We start from the raw sequence: 17,982 nt of genomic DNA on the forward strand, positions 1-17,982 counted from the left end.
CTGACTTGGAGATCGCTAATGTATTTGCAAAATACTACGACCACCTCTACCACACGCACACAACTGTGGGCCCATCTCTTATTAAGAGCTAACTAGCGCAGAGCCCCTTACCATGCTTGACAGTTGTAGGAAGCTGGCCTGGTGTGTGGTGAGTACCTTAAGTAGTTACACCTCATACCAGGTATCTCCTCTTAGTGAAGTGTAGGCAGTGTCTAGAAGGCAGGCTCTCTAGATGTAGCTGTGGATGAGCAGCCAAGACTTATTTATCTAGGAGACATGCAAAGCTCATGAAAAACCACTGTAGTTACACAGCACTAACACACATGAAAGAAAAAACTCAGCTGCACAAAAATAAAGGTTCTTTATTTCCCCTCGAGCACGATACCATAAAATACTAGAAGGGCAACCCTCCAATAGGAGGTAAGTAATACATTAAATATATACACTAGTAAACAGTAATAGGCATAGAAAAGGTTAGAAAACAGTGTAAATAGCAATAACCAATAGTGATCCTAGGGGGAGCCCAAACCATATACTAAAAAAATGGAATGCCAACACAAGACCACCACCTAGGTAAGTGGAATGTGTAGAGGGGAGCTAGGAGTACTAGAAAACCACACAGAGGTAAGTAACACAGTACCCCCCAGCGACCAGGAAAGCTGGGAATAAATCACTGGAATTTCCCCCTAAATACCCAAAAGGAAGGAAAAAAAAGAAAAGAAGACACCCAGACAGGACTGCAAGAAACCAGCAGTGGATTCCTGGAGAAGAAGACCTGTGGGGAGAGCGGACCAAGTACAAAAGTCACAGTGGAGCCCAGGAGGAGTAGGAGCTACTACCCACCCAGCTGTACTTGCAGGAGTTGGTTGACGGTGAGGAAGAACAAGTCAGCACTGCAGCCCTGGAGCCGCAGAAGAGTTCCTGATGGATGCAGAAGATGTCCCACACTGGAGTGAACATTGCAGATGGGTGCTGGTGCAGGACTTCCACCAACAAGCCTTGGCAAAGGCAAACTCTCAGTTAGTGGAAACGTCGTGCTGCCGGGGACCAGCAAAGCCCAGGAGGACTCAACTCAGGAGGGGGGAGTCACAGGAGACCCTCAGCGACACAGAGTCCACAGGAGCAGAAGAAGGATCCACAGGAGTCCCACAGGACAAGGCCACAGAAGTCACAGAAGGAGCCCACGCAGCACCACAGAAAGTGATCCCACACTGCAGGAGGACCGCGCAGACGGCTGTGCGTCACAGGAAGGAATGCTGGTGACTGGAGCTACAAGTCGCCTGAAGATCCCTTGAAGGACATGCAAACAAGACTTGGCAGCTGCAAGAGACGCGGTGCACTGGGGTACTGTCCTGCATGGGAAGACAAAGGCTTACCTCCACCAAAGTTGGACAGCTGGCAGAGAGGACCAAGAGGACTACTCCGGACCACCACCTGTGATGCAGGATCCACACAGCTCAAGATGAGGGGAGAGCCACGCAGCAGATCATTGTTACAGCAGGTGCCTGTGGATGCAGGGGAGTGACCCCTTCGCTCCCAAGGGAGATTCCTTCTTTCTTCTAGTGCAGACTGAAGACACCCTGCACTTAGTGGATGCACAGCCAAAGTAATTGTTGCAGTTGCTGGCATGAGCCCTGAAAACAATGTTGCAGAAGAGTTCTTCTTCTCGGAAGCAGCTTGTCCGGTCCTGGAGGCTCCCAATGCAGTTCCAGAGGCCAGAAGTCGAAGTAGAGGTTGCAGAGGAGTCCTCCTGAAATCTTGCAAGCCGAATCTGAGGACCTACCCAAGAAAGAGACCTTAAATAGCTCTGAAAGTGGGATTGGTCACCTAGACAGGTAAGCACCTATCGGGGGAGGGTTCTGACATCACCTGCCTTGCCACACAAATGCTCTCAGAGTTCCCTGCCACCTTTTGAAACAAGATGGCAGAACTCAGGGACCCACTGGAGGAGCTCTGAGCCCCACCCCTGGGTGATGATGGACAGGAGTTGTCACTCCCCTTTCCATTGTCCAGTTTCGTGCCAGAGCAGGGACTGGGGGTCCCTGAACCAGTGTGGACTGGTTTATGCACGGAGGGCACCAAATGTGCTCTTCAAAGCATACCAGTGGCTTGGGGTGGCTAGCCCTCCCAAGCCAGTCACACCTAGTTCCAAAGGGAGAGGGTGTAACCTCCCTCTCCCAAAGGAAATCTTTTGTTCTGCCTTCCTGAGCTTGATAAGATCAAGCAGCGGGAGGGCAGAAACCTGTCCGAGGGGTGGCAGCAGCTTGGACTGCCCTGAAAACACTAAGACTGGTGGTAGCAATGCTGGGGGTCCTCTAAGGTGCCCCCAGAATGCATGGAATCATACTTCCAATACTTGCAACAGCATTGGGGTATTATTCCGACAAACATGCATAGGTTCGGAGTTACCATTATGTAGCTGGACATAGGTAGTGACCTATGTCCAGTACACGTATAAAATGGTGTCCCCGCACTCACGAAGTCCAGGAAAATGGAGTTCATGGGGGCACCTCTGCTAATGCAGGAGTGCCCTCACACACAGGTACTTGCACCCTGCCCTTTGGGCTAGGAGGGCCTGCCATAGAGGTGACTTACAGTGACCTGGTAGTGAAAGGGTGCATGCAGCTTTTAACGCAGGCTGCAATGGCAGGCACACAGAACACTTTGCATGGGCTTCCTATGGGTGGCATAATACATGCTGCAGCCCATAGGGATCCCCTGGTACCCCAAAGCCCTGGGTACCTATGTACCATATACTAGGGACTTACATGGGGGTACCAGTATGCCAAAGGTGGGGTGAAAAGTGGTACAAGTAACCAAGTTTGAAAGGAGAGTGCATAATCACTGGGGTCCTGGTTAGCAGGATTCCAGTGAACACAGTTGAACACACTGGCAAACAGGCAAATAGTGGGGGTAACCAAGCTAGAAAGAGGCTACTTTCCTACAATAATGAAGGATAAGAACTCCTTAGATCAGGACATAGATCCAGCAGAAATAAATATGGCTATCACCACGATGTCCTTGAATAAAACTCCTGTGTCCAATAGCCTCCCAATAGACCTCTTTAAGGGAAACTCCGATATTCTTACCCCCTACCTCTTGCAGTTATTCTGAGAGACCAAAGAGGAGGGTGAGCTCCCAGGGGATCTGCGAAGGGCCATGATAGTGGTGATTCCCAAGGAAGGGAAATCCCATGAAAAGGGCAACTCCTACTGTCCAATCTCGCTACTGAATGTAGAAGTGAAAATCCTTGCCAAGATACTTGCCATGCTGCTTGTAACAGTTATATCTTTACTGATTACCGGGTCCAAACGGGCTTTATGCCCAAGAGGTGGACAAGACTTAATCTGCATCACCTCCATGCTTGAATCGATGCTGTTAAAGGGAAAGAGGAGACCCACTTGCTGCAGTCTCGATACTCAGAAAGCATTCAATACGATCCACTGCTCGATCATGATGTTAATCCTGGAGAAGTTTGGATTTGATCCAAGGTTCAGGGAGCGGGTTACACTAGTCTATACCAATCTGACAGCAGTAGTTCAGGTAAATGGTCACCAATCAGATGAATTCCCTATAAGAAGAGTAACACACCAGGGATGTCCCCTTTTGCCATTGCTGTTTGTCCTCAAGATTGATCCCCTAGCCAGTATTATCCAGTCGCGCACAGACATCTTGGGTTTCCGAGTGGGCGAGGGTGAGAATGAGTCAGAAAAGATTTTGCTGTACACAGATGATATCCTTCCTTACGTTACCAGCCCTGTAGAGAAGCTGCCCTGGATCTGGGATATGTTAGAGGAATATGGGTCCTACTTGGGCTATAGAATTAACTGGCCCAAATGGAACCTTTATAAGATAGGGGGCACCCTTGAACATATAGAACCACCAGCCACCCTACGCATAGATGGGGAAGGCTTCAAATATCTGGGGATATATGTAACACTAGACCATAATAAATGCTGAGAGTGAAATATACTAACAGTTACGTCTGAGCTTCACAAGGATATGGAGCTATGGGGGAAACTTCCTTTAACATTATTTGGGAGGGCAGCTCTGTATAAAACGATCTCTCTTCCTAAATTACTATCTGCTTTCCAGAACACCTATGTGAAGCTGTCGGACGACATCTTCACCAAGCTAGACCGTGCAGTCGGCATATTCCTCTAGGACGGGAAACATCCCAGGATCTCCCTGTAGACACTCCAGCGAAACCCATATAACAGTGGGATCACTCTACCGGATCTTAGAGCATACTATTGAGCTGCACATTTAAATGCAATAAACGACTGGGAACATACACCCAGGAATCACACTACATATCTGCTCAAGAGGTGTCAATTCACGCACAAATCTCACCTACACTACTTTTACGGAGGTAAAGGCACATAATCATTCCGGCTACCTACACAACTCATGATAGATTCATGGATTAAGGCTGGACACAAGATAGGGTGACACGCTACACTCTTGAGAGAAACTCTGTTGTCGGAGGGAACCACCTTGAAAGAATTGAGGAAGCTTCAGGGTTTTCAGATATGGGACACCATAGGCATTTCTAAATTGGGCCAGATTAGAAGTGACAGCGCTAAAGACCTTCTCCGCCCTACGAGAGGAATATCACCTTTCACAGACACAGCATTACAGTTACTTTGACTAGCGCATGGTTGGCGAGCCGAAAACCTAGACATATCGGACCTCCCAGAATACGCTCCGCTAGAGGAACGACTCCTCATGGGGCAATTGGAAGAGAAAGCCATTTCATGGACATTCAAAACCCTCAACAATCATATGCAAGACACACTTAGACGACTGAGGTTCCGAAGGGAGGGAGACTTGGGGTCACTTGACGGCACTGTCTGGGAGGCCGCTCTTATGCACCTTCGCACAGTGGTCACACCTTTCCGTTTAAGACTAATTCAGTTTAAAATCCTGCATAGGACCTATTATGACAGGCTGAGGCTCCATATACTGGGAAGGCCCCAACTCCGACCTGCCAACGTTGTGAGACTGAAAGGGGCACGTTCATGCACACTCTGTGGATCAGCCCGATTATACAGAAGTACTAGTAAGGTATTATAGGTGAACTGAGGGAGGTACTTGAGGCGCAAATACCACTGGATCCTCACTACGCACAGCTTGGCATACCCACAGACGTAGATTTGCCACGCTCCAAACTTTTTTCTGCAACCTAGGATTAGGACAAGCATTGGCGATCCTCTGAGACACCCCACAATAACGGAGTGGAGACCGGGGATGGATCTGTATATGATGGCTGAAAGAGTGACTTACCTGGCTCGCTAATGCCCCCGGAAATTCAACAAAGTGTGGGGACCATGGAGATCTTATTATGACTTACAAGACACTCAACCCCCCCTCCCCCCATAATAAGAGTATTACACTAGAACGCCGACACACATCTCATCCATGTTGAACAAAGAAATCGTATTGGAAGCTCTTCTTTTAACCAAATGGATAAGGGTAAACGCCGTATTAGTAGATCTAGTATTTGTCCTTATGTATTATGTCAATGCATTTATTGTCTCCTAGCCTGCTGGGATTATTCTTTTGGTTAAATAAAATGCTAATAAAAATAGTTATAAAAAATAATGATCTACAGGAAGCACTTCATGTCTTCTGTTGGTAATCCTGCTTTTCTCAGGAACATCTCTGTGGGTGAGATGTACAGGCTGGCCCGTCCATATAGTTGCTTAACACGATTGTCTTGATTGTGCCTCCAAAGCAGATGGGTTAGTCAGGGGAGGCAGCTCTGAGTAACCTGTATCCTTGATATTAGTGTCTCTTTTTGCTGTCTCCCGGCTTGTACTATCTCCTGTACTTTTTTTGTCTCACTTGCAGTAAGATACGTGGAGGCTGACGCTGCATTTCATTGTAAGACTCAGCAACAGCCAGTCTGACATAAAGTAGCAATTATATTTCTTTTCCATGAGTTACTGCCTGTTCTCCATTTACATTTCTAAATAGGGATTTAAAGAAGAGCAGCACTGTTGTCTCGCTGAAGTCAACGCCGAAGTCAACGCCCTACTAAAGAAACCTACGGCTGACCCGAGCGACCTGAAAAACTTCCGCCCCATCTCCCTTCTGCCTTTCCCAGCCAAAGTAATAGAGAAGACCGTCAACAAACAGCTGACCACCTTCCTGGAAGACAACAACCTGCTCGACCCCTCACAGACCGGATTCCGAACCAACCACAGCACTGAAACCGCCCTCATCTCAGTCACAGACGACATCAGAACCCTGATGGACAACGGTGAAACAGTCGCCCTCATTCTTCTCGACCTCTCGGCTGCCTTTGACACCGTCTGTCACCGTACCCTAATCACCCGCCTCCGCTCCACCGGGATCCAAGACCAGGCCCTGGACTGGATCGCCTCCTTCCTCGTAAACCGCTCCCAAAGAGTCTACCTCCCTCCGTTTCGCTCAGAACCCACTGAGATCATCTGCGGCGTACCTCAAGGCTCATCACTCAGCCCGACACTCTTCAATGTCTACATGAGCCCCCTCGCTAACATCGTACGCAAGCACGACATCATCATCACCTCCTACGCCGACGACACCCAACTTATACTCTCCCTCACCAAGGACCCCGCCAGCGCCAAGACCAACCTACAAGAGGGTATGAAGGACGTCGCAGATTGGATGAGGCTCAGCCCCCTAAAGCTGAACTCTGAAAAAACTGAAGTCCTCATCCTCGGCAACACCCCGTCCGCCTGGGACGACTCCTGGTGGCCCACGGCCCTCGGCACCGCACCGACCCCCGCAGACCACGCCCGCAACCTCGGCTTCATCTTGGACCCCCTTCTCACCATGACCAAGCAAGTCAACGCCGTGTCCTCCGCCTGCTTCCTCACCCTCCGCATGCTCCGCAAGATCTTCCGCTGGATCCCCGCCGACACCAGAAAAACCGTGACCCACGCCCTCGTCACGAGCCGCCTGGACTACGGCAACACCCTCTACGCTGGGACCACCGCCAAACTCCAAAATCGCCTGCAACGCATTCAAAACGCCTCAGCCCGCCTCATCCTCGACGTACCCCGCAACAGCCACATCTCCGCACACCTGAGACACCTGCATTGGCTCCCAGTCAGCAAAAGGATCACCTTCCGACTTCTCACCCACGCACACAAAGCCCTCCACGACAAGGGACCGGAATACCTCAACAGACGGCTCAACTTCTACGTCCCCACCCGCCCCCTCCGCTCCTCTGGCCTCGCACTCGCCGCCATCCCTTGCATCCGACGCTCCACGGCGGGTGAGAGATCTTTCTCCTTCCTGGCGGCCAAGACCTGGAACTCCCTCCCCACCAGCCTCAGGACCACCCAGGACCACTCCGCTTTCCGGAGACTCCTAAAGACCTGGCTGTTCGAGCAGCGATAACCACCCCCTTTGTCCCTAGCGCCTTGAGACCCGCACGGGTGAGTAGCGCGCTTTATAAATGCTAATGATTTGATTTGATTTTGTCTTTATACTTTTGAATATTTAGTTAAGGTTAGATATTTTAAAATGTAAAGCCACATTTGCACTATTTTATACTGTAATTGCCTAACACAGTGTTTCCCAACCTGTGGTCCGCGGACCCCAAGGGGTCCATGACACATTCCCAGGGGGCCTGCAGGCCTGGACCGGCATGAAGGCACTTCTCCAGCTGGGCCCTCTATAGAAACATGCACATGCTTTTTTCTGTTCATTCATTTGTGCAGCAACTTTAAAAGCACTGCAAAGTTCAGTGTAAGCTTTCCAACAAAAATAAAAGTGCCAAGATAACTCTGGTGATTAATGTACCTGCTGGAGAGATGGGAGTTTGTCTAGTGGCAAATTTGACTCATTGGAGGTAGTGCAGATGGTTAATATGCCAGATGCAAAGAATGTGTATCATGCAAAGAACCATATTTTATGTGCAGAGCACACTGGGTTACCGCTTTTGTTACAGAGATTCTTTTGTTATTGTGCCGTTCATAAGTCACAATCATAATCTAGCACAGTGAGTTATGAACTGCCAACAAAGAACTACATGGAACAAATTAGAAAATTATATTTGTTTCCAATTCTTCCATTACTGCTAAAAAAAAATAACAGTTTGCTTGCATAGGAGTACGCTATTATTAAAGTCAAGGCTAGCCACTGTGTTATGTTCTGAATCCTGAGTTTGTGTTTCTCCAGACCAAGCACTCTTAGAAAATGCCCTAACAGTAAGGATGAGATGAATCCTACACCTTGTAGTCCCCTGTAAAGTGTTTTGACACCCTACACTGGTATGAGAGATGCTATAAATCAAATTAAATACATGTGACAGAGAGGCCATGGAGAGAGGAGAGGCCTTTACGGTTTTACTTCCTTTGCCCACCACACATTCAATTAAAAAGTTTCTGTATCTAAACAATTGCTTGGGAAATGTAGAATGTGACTTGAGGATTCAGCTTTCCTAAATAAAACCCAACATTGAAAAGTTAGTCGCCGAGATGCAGCACCAACCTTCCCATTAAAGTTTTCCAATTTTTTCCAATATAAAATAACGATATCTTTACTAATTTGAGTATTTGTTTGGCATGTACTTGTTTGTGTATTTTTTGTGAATTGCTGTTTTAATGTTTGAAATTTAAATCGTACAAATTTCTTGGGGCTCCCCGGCTTCCAGTAGTGATTCAGTGGGGGTCCTCGGGAGTCAAAAGTTTGGGAAACACTGCTCTAACATAAAAAGTTTCCAAAATACCACGTGAAGAAATACAGAATAGTCATTATAACACTATATTGTACACTTGAAGTGAACAATAGCATATCAAATTACGATATGAAATCACTAGGAGTTTTCGAGGAGACAGAAAAGCAACAGAGAAGAAGCCTTATTTATTAAAATAGTGAATCGAAACAATGAAATGGTGACAAGGGTTGTACTTACGTAAGTTCTCTGCTGAGCACTATGTTAATTCTGCCTTTTAAGGGTCGATTCTTCTCAGGAATAGACAACCAGGTCTTTCTTCCCATGATCACGGCATTCTGTTTACCTGCGTAAAGAAAAGTGCTGAATTCAAAGGCGAGGACATCACCCCATAATGTTTTAATTGAAAGACAACAATATTCCATGTGGCGTGAACTCCAACACTGACACCTAGTGGTTGCCTTCATTATTCAAAATGAAATCTTATAATTCTCAAGCAGGAAAAACAGAAGAGAGAAAGAGATAACCAACTAGTGAATTGCACAATGTGAAACCAGAAAACTAGGGATTAATCCTGGAGTCCCCTCCAGACCAATTAGTGTGATCCTAGGCAAATATTTTAGATCACTGTGACTACTTTTTCTTCATTCTCACAAATAAGAGCACCTAGAAATATATGAATGCAGGATGTGCGCTGTGCAAAATCGTCGTGTAAGAGATGTCAGACTTTAGCTTTGATCGTTGTATAACGAAAACGTAAGCCACGCATATGGTGCAAACGACTGACTTGTTTTCTGGTTCCCTAATGAAGTTCAGTTGTGAAGGGGCGTGAATGCTAAAATGCAGGTAAGTACCAAAAGGGTACTTTGTGGGTTTACACGTGTGTTAACATGTTATCAATAATGCTGTTGTTTAAACGTATCACGACATTAAACACCACATGGTAAACAAGCACATTGGGATTACAGTATTGTAATAGAACGAGTGGTAATGACTGACATTCTACAGTCAATCTTTGGTACAGTCATTAAATTACATCAGTAGAGGACTGAACATGCAGTCTGTAAATGGTTTATTTTACTTTCTACTCACAACACTCATGTATTCGCTTTGAACCTCTTTCATTTAAGCTTAACTGCACATGCCTACTCGTTCCAGCCATCACCTCATGAGAAAAGGACACATCTCAAGACACTGTGCTGCCATCTTTTACCCTATTTAAAACACAAAATTCTGCTCTGTCTGCATCATTCTGTTTGCGTCCATTTAGATCACCTAACCAGTTGGCATCCTGTGTAGTGACTAACAGGCAACCTGTCTCAGCAACTGACAAGGAGGGAGTCTGGCAATACTAATTACTGTACTAAGGTAAAATGGACTCCGTAATATAATTAGTGGTAAGTAAATATAACGTATAACATTACCTCCTCATCCACGTCCTTGTTCCAGTCATTTCGTAACGAAGAATACTAAAACGAAAAGGCTGAGTCGAACTATGGAAATATTTGAAATGTGGCACTACTGCAAAAACAAAGAACACCACTGAAGAGAGCCCAAACGAACATCAGCCCCAAATGTACCCCTCCAACTGGACTAAGAAGTCTCAAAAGGTCCACCATCAGACCCTCACTCTCTCACACATACACAAAAGAACAGCAGAATAGGGAGGCATTGACAGCATCTTTGACATTTATCTTGGGCCCATGAATAGAAATATGCTAAGGTGACCACACATGGGCAGCTGCCAGGAAGGGAAACACGCTGAGCAAACCTACCAACAATAACTGACCTAATGGATGATCCACCTGAGAGCTTTTGGTAGCAACTCCTAGAAATGGGCTGCACAGTAGACAGAGGGGACTCCTCACAAACAATGTCATCAGCTGAGCCCAAAACAAGAAAGAACCCATCACAAAAGAATTAGTCCAACACGCAAGTATAAACGATCTCCTACAGGAAGAAAAAACGGCAGCAAAACACAGCAAGAACCACAAGGTAACTGAACATAACCAAAACATGTCCATATTGCAGAGCACAGGATGTGCAGGTACAACCCCCCCTAAAAATTATATTATTCTACTGATTATTTTCAAATCTCCACTGGGGACTCTGCTGAAACCTGACATCAGTGACTCAGATGACAAGGCTCTGTGTTTTCCTTCAGATAGTTTGGGGTTGTCGGAGAGCAGTTTGTTGATGTCAGGTAAGCAGTTTGGCAGAATGTTTTTCCTTAATTGTTTATGTTGTATTGACTTAATAGATTGGAAGGTAAACTTGGACTTATGAGAAGTGTTTTGGTCATTTTGGAAACATTACTTCTCAGCTCAGTTTGCATTAGGTGATCATTTCCCAAACAACCCTTCTAAATTCTCCCTCATTTATCTCGCTTTTGACTCAACCAAACCCCTTCTGCTACTATGATCTACCTAAACCCTTTCCACAGACACTTCCCTCCTCAATCTCTCCTTTACTCATCCAAAGCCTCATCCTATTACTATAAACTCCCAATTAAAACTTCTTGATTCTTCCCTCCTCTACCCCTCCATTACTCTAGTCAATTCAACTAACAAACTCACATATCGTCTATTCAAATTAATTCATACTATTAGTAATAATCCCTTTACTAATTCACCAATACTTCCTCTTGGGTTCTGGAGTAGCTTACTACTCACCGAAAACCACTTCAACACCTCGTCAGGGGTAGTAAGTGCTTTATAAATACAATTACAATTTCCTTTCCTCCACCTAAGCATATTATCTTCAGTCACTACATTTCTAGGATTAGTTTAGGTTCAGAATAGAGCTGCAGTATTATTGATGTTTACTGCGATTTTGATGATGATGTCCCACTAACTTGCTATAAGGTCCCCCCTGCAGTTGGCCATCTTTTTCTTTCTTTCTAGTATGGGATGAAAAAAAACCCATCAAGTTGGCCCAATCCCAGGGTAAAATGAAGATATGAACTTAAAATGAGCTGCCTACTACAACATAAAAATTTACCCTGTTTTTAATATATGAGCACCTTCCTGATATATGCACATTCATGCCTCTAACATTAAAAATGTATACTTTAATTGACCTAACTACCACCACTCACATACCAACGAGAACCCATCAGCAACAGAGCCCAAAATGGCCAACGTTCCCTCAATTTAGAGCATACCATGACCAGCATGGTTACAGCCTGAACCTTGACACTATCCAAAAGAACTCTCCCGCTTCCACTATCCAGCCTCCAGATGTAGTGCCACTGGACCAACTCGCAAATCACAGACAAGTCACTTGGCATTCTACCAGCTTTGACGTGGGAGCTGTTAAAAAAGCCTTACAAAAGGGGGCTTCACCCCTGCAATCAATGTTAAATATATAAGTGGATAGAAATAGTTCAAAGAATCCAGAAAATGAACAGGATTCCAGATAAGAACTCATCACACTATGGGCAAAACAAAAAACAAGTGTTTAGAATAGTTAAACTGAATGAGTGATTGTTGTAGTGTATGTTTTATTAACCTCAGCATATTGTCATGCAGTTATTAAGATTCACTTTCTTTGGTAGTGCTAGCTTATGTTCAAGGGTAGTTTGAGGCTGGATTCTAGAATTGTTATATTTCACCTACCTCTGCCAGATGAATGTTCCTGCTTGACTGGTGTACACTATTCACCGTTGCTGAGAACCTTTTATTCTGTAAAATCAGTTTCTTACAGGATTGTAGCTCCAGCACCTTCTTCAATTTGGTGACTAGCGACAAGTACCCAAGCGTGTTCCTGTACTGCTGCAAAAAAACTTCTCTTTGCTTTGCTGCCTCGCAGAAATTCATCATCCTTGTCTTCCATTACATTTTCTTGCTGTAGAAATAGTCTCCTCACGACGTTTTCTTTCCAGGAAGGAGATAGTCATCTTCTGATCAAGTCAGTTATTTGGAGGTTTTCGAATGATTCTTGTAACCTCTTTAGGATTGCACCCCCAGGGAGGACAAAATCCTCTCTTTTTCGGTACCGCATTCACTGCAGTGTACGTCACAAGCAATATTTTGAGCCACCTGGCCACAATGTGCCACCATTTTGGGGCATACAATATCATATGTGCTGTGTTTATCTCCTTCAAACCAAGTCTTACAAATCAAATCAGGATTATAGAGCCACTTATTCCACTCTTGAAGAGCCAGGTTTTAAGGTCCGTTCTGAATTGAGGTAACAATGGTGACTGCCTGAGGTGCAGGGGCCAGGTGTTCCAGCTCTTTGCCAAGAGGTAGGCGAAGAATCTTCCTCCACCGGAGGTCTTCTGTATGCAGGGTACAGTGGCTAGTGCCTGTTGAGCGGAGAGGTTTGGTGGGGGGAGTAGAAGGTGATGCAGTGGTTGAGGTAGGTGGGTCCTAGGTTGTGGAGGGCCGTGTATGTGTAGATGAGGAGTTTAAAGTTAATTATTTTCTCGATAGGAAGCCAGTGGAGGTACCTTAGTTGACTGGTGATGTGTTCACTGCGGCCCAAGTCCAGGATGTGCTGTAGTTTCTTCAGGTTTTACTGGGTGGTGCCGGCGTAGAGGGTGTTGCCATAGTCAAGTCTGCTAGTAACCAGGCCATGGGTTACAGTTCTACGGCAGTCCTTTGGGATCCATTTGTAGATCTTCTGCAGATGTCGGAGTGTGTGAAAACAGGAGGATGCAATTGAGTTGATTTGGCGGGTCATGGTGAGCGATGAATCCAGGATGAAACCCAGGTTGTTTGCGTGGTTTGTTGCGGTGGGTGGGGGTGGGATGCTGAGGGTGGCTGACCACCAGGAGTCATCCTAGGCTGATGTGGAGGGTCCCAGGATAAGGATCTCAGTCTTGTCGGAGTTGAGGTTGAGGCAGCTGTCCTTCATCAAGGCGGCAACGGCTTCCATCCTGTGTTGGAAATTCTTCTTGGCAGTTGTTGGGTTTACGGTCAGTGAGATGATCAGCTAGTATCATCGACGTAGGAGACGATGTTCAGCCCGTTGTTCCAGACGATAGATGCGAGCAGGGCCATGTAGATGTTGAAGAATGTGGGGCTCAGGGAGGAGCCCTGTGGAACTCTGCAGCCGAACTCCACAGGTTTTGACAGGTAAGGTGGGAGTCCGGCTCTCTGAGTTCTGCCACACAGGAAGTATCCATTATAGGGCCTTTCCGCAGATGCCAGTTGTGTGGAGTCTGAAGCAGAGTGTGAGGTGTGAAACTGTGTGAAGGCGGCCAATAGGTTCAGTAGGATAAGGGCTACTGTGTGGCCGCAGTCGAGCGGATGTCACCTGTGGTGGCGAAAAGGGCAGTCTCCGTGCTGTGGTTGCTCCTGAAACCTTATTGGGAGATGTCCAGGATGTTGTCCTCGATGTCATTACAGACCTGTGTGTTGATGGCCTTTTCGATGACCTTGGCTGGGAAAGGCAGCAGAGAGATGTGGCAGTAGTTCTCGAGGTCCAGGGGGTGGGTTTCTTCAGGAGTGGGCGGATTTCGGCGTGATTACAGTCCTCAGGGAAGGTAGCTGTATCTATGGAACAGTTGAGTGTGTGGCGGAGCTCAGGTGCGATGGAGGTGTTGGCTTTGTTGACAATGTGGTGAGGGCAGGGGTCCGTAGGGGCTCTGGAGTGGATGCTGCTCATGATGGATCAGGTCTTGTCTCTAGTGATGGTGGCCCAGCGGTGCAGTTTCGGAAGGGTCAGACCGGTTTACATACTGCGTTCCACTACGCTGCACCAACCTGTCACAGCTTATCATGGCCGTGTCCACCGGTAATAGTTATTGACCCTTCAGTATCTGGCAAAACAACCCAATATACTTGCTTTTCCTTGATGTTGGGAATATTGCATCATTTCTGGGACATTAAACTGTACACAAACGTATGCCTTGAGAAAGTCTTGTTGACGAAACATGTGTCGGCTGATGTTCGTTGGATTCATGATGCATTGGATGAATAAAATTTCTACTGTATACAGACGCGTATTTGGAACTTTGATTAATACAGTGCACTAAGAAATGGACCTTATGGACTACTGTGGTGAGCCTTGGTAAACCAGTATTGGGCTCCGGAGTGGATGCTGCTCATGATGGAGCAGGTCTCGCCCGTGATAAGGGTGGCCCTGAAGTGCAGGATCTGTGACGGTTCGGAGGGTCGGAGCTGGGGGTTGATGGAGGGCTCGGAGAGTCTGGGGGTCCAAAGAGGTCATATATATATATATGTCTTTGATTTTTCGGTGGAAGAAGTTGGCTAGTCTGTCACAGAGTTCTTGAGATGGAGGGATGTTTGCAGTTTTCGATCGGGGTTTGGCAAACTCGTTGACCATGGCGAAGAGCTCTTTGGTGTTGTGAGTGGTGGCGCAGATACGGTCCTGCAGGGTGGCTTTCCTGGTAGCTCTGGAGAGGTGGGATTTGATAGCAACTTTGAAGGCCTCTAAGTCTTCTGGGAACTTGCTGTTCATCCATCTTTTCTCTAGCTGTCTGCAGGTGCGCCGGGAGTCCTGGAGTGCGGGGGAGAACCAGCTGGCCTTCTTGAGGTGGTGTTTGTCTGAGGTCTTATGGAGAGGTGCTAGGGTATTGGCGCATTAGGAGATCCACTGGTGGAAGTTCTGTGCAGAGATGTTAGCGTCTGTGGCGAGAGGCAGGGGAGACTTGCTGAGGGTGTTGGTGAGCTGTTCCTCAATGATCTGATTCCATTAATTGGGGCTCGGAGTGTGCGGGGTGGATGGTCAGTGTGATGATGGTGAAATTAATGTAGTGGTGGTCGTCAGTCCAGTGAAGTGTGGAGGGGTTGTTGACAGTGATGTTTGCTGCTGGTGGAAAAGATGGCGTTGAGTGTCCACTGATGTGTGTTGGCAAGGTGACCAGTTACTTTAGTCCTATTGTAGCGAGGTTCTCGAGCAGGGAAGCAGTGTTTGTATCATTTCGGTTGTCTGCATGGTAGTTGAGGTCGCCAAGGAGGAAGTAGTTCATGGAGGCAAGAGCTGGGGGAGAAATTATGCCAACGATTGAGTCGCTGAAGGCTGGGTAGGGGGCCAGGTGGCTTGTAGAGGCGGGTGCCATAGAAGGTAGACTTGGGGGTGGCGTGTATCTGGAAATTGAGGTGCTCCATGACGGGGGTGTTCTTCTGCGCTAGTTGTCAGGTGGAGAGTGGATTTGCATATGATGGCCAGGCTGCTGCCTGGACGAGAAGGCCTGTCTTTGCGGAGTAGTTTGTAGTCACTTGGGATGGCGATGTCCGGTGCAGATGCTGGGTTTGTCCATGCTTCGGTGAGAAAGGCGATGTCCGGTCGGGTGGAGTCTAGTAGGTCCCAGAGTTCTACGGTGTGTTTGTGGAGGGAGCAAATGTTGAGGAAGATGCAGCTGAGGCGCTCCAGGTTGGCGTTTGATGGCTCAGTGGCCGGAGGGTCCGGCGCTTGTTGTAGGGTGAGGGTGCGGAGGCAGTAGAGGCAGGAGATTGGTCCATGGATGTCTCAGGGTGATGCGAAATGGCAGGCGGTGGAGCGTCCTGTTTTCAGCTCATGGAGGGTCCCCACACTATAGCGATGGATAGTCGGAAGACTAGGGTCTGTGGCGCTGGGTGCAGTCTAGGAGCGGACGGTCACAGGCAGGCTTGCCTTTGGTGCACCCGCTGCGTGGCCGCCATTAAGGAGTGTAGGGAGGTGGGAGGGTCTGGTAAGCTGGGAGGGCGGGAAAGCCCTTCGCAGAGGGGGGAGGGGAGCAGGCCGCAGGGGCACAGAACAGAACACGGGGAGAGTAAAAGACTAAAAGGAGAGAGAAAGAAAGACAAGAAAGAAAAAGAAAAGCAAAACTAAAGATGACAGAAAAATAGGCAAAGGAAAAAGTGACCGTAAGATACTTACACACGGATGGCCACTAGGCCACCAGGGGTGAGCCGCAGGCGGGAGGTGTGGGTGGAGGTGGGCCTCTAACTGGGAGTCAGGCAGACTCTTAGTTTGAATGCAGCAGAGGCAGCAACAGCTGGAGCTGCGCAGAGGAGAGCGAGCAGACGCTGGGCAGGAGGTCAGAGGAATTGCCCTCTCAGTGTGCAGCGGTCACCATTAAGAAGGGGAGGGAGGCGGGAGGGTCCGGTCAGCTGGGGGGTGGGAGGGTGGGAAAGTGCTTCTCAGGAAGGGATGAAAAGGAGGGAGGGGGATGCGGCCGCAGGGGCAGCAGCGGCAGGGAATGGAATGCGGGGCGAGTGAAAGGCAGAAAGGAGAGAGAAAGAGACAAGAAAGAAAAAGAAAAGAAAAAATTAAGATAACAGAAAAATAGGCAAAAGTAAAAGTGACAGCAAGATACTTACACACAGTTGGCTACTAGGCCACCAGGGATGAGGCGCAGGTGGGAGCCTGTGGGTGGAGGTGGGCCTCGAACTGAGAGTCAGGTAGGCTCTCAGTTCAGACGGAGCAGAAAAGGGTGGGGCTGCGCAGAGGAGAGCAAGCAGACGCTGACCAGGAGGTCAGAGGAGTTACCCTCTCAGTGCACAGCAGCTGGCCTTAAGAAGGGGAGGGAGACAGGAGGGTCTGGTCAGCTGGGAGGCTGGAGAGAGCGTCGCATGGAGGGAGGGGGCGGTGCCGCATTGAACGGAGCGAGGGGAGAGTGAAAGGTTGAAAGGAGAGAGACAACAAAGAGAAAAAAAATAAAAATAAAGAGGACAGAAAAATAGGCAAAAGAAAAAGTGGCAGCAAGATACTTACACACAGATGGCCACTAGGCCACCAGGGATGACACACAGGCGAGAGCGCGGATGGAGGTGGGCCTCGAACTGAGAGTTAGACAGGCTCTCATTTCGAAAGCAGCAGAGGCAGCAGCAACAGGTGGAGCTGTGCAGAGGGAAGCGAGAAGACGCTGACCAGGAGGATTGATGTGCATATTTCTATGGACTGTTGCACTCATTTCCATTTTATAGTTCCTTTATATTTATCTATCTTGCTGATTTCACTTGAAGGTACTGTGTTTTCACCTTCTGCCCTGTATTATTATTTACTTATTTTCATTATGCAGCAGTGTTGAACACCACCTCCACCTGAAGCAAATGGCTAAGCCTATTTAATAAGTTTATGGTAGCTAATGGAGACAATTCGTTTTCTCCGGCCAAAAAGAAAGGGATATTGTTGAATGATATTGGCACTGAAGCTCAAGAAATTTTTGATCACCAACCAACATTACATCCTCCACACAGATCAGGGGATTTTGATCAATTCCAGGAAGCTTTGGATAGAATGAAGTTACATTTTACTGTCTAACCAAACGTAGCTATGGAGCATTTTTACTTTTATTCACTGCATCAATTGTCAACTGAGCCCATTAGAAATGATGTAGCAGCATCCCACAAACTGGC

General features: G+C 47.4%; 1 protein-coding gene across 1 annotated transcript in view; it reads right to left on the reverse strand.

Moving 5' to 3' along the window:
* DHFR (dihydrofolate reductase) overlaps window positions 1–17,982 on the reverse strand; it is a 227,881-nt gene that overhangs the window by 149,539 nt on the left and 60,360 nt on the right. The window contains exon 3 of the mRNA XM_069224548.1: window positions 8,912–9,017. Within this exon, the coding sequence (XP_069080649.1) occupies window positions 8,912–9,017 (106 nt within the window). The remainder of the gene's footprint in view (window positions 1–8,911; window positions 9,018–17,982) is intronic.

This window comes from Pleurodeles waltl, chromosome 1_1, assembly GCF_031143425.1.
Source record: "Pleurodeles waltl isolate 20211129_DDA chromosome 1_1, aPleWal1.hap1.20221129, whole genome shotgun sequence".
NCBI lineage: Eukaryota > Metazoa > Chordata > Amphibia > Caudata > Salamandridae > Pleurodeles > Pleurodeles waltl.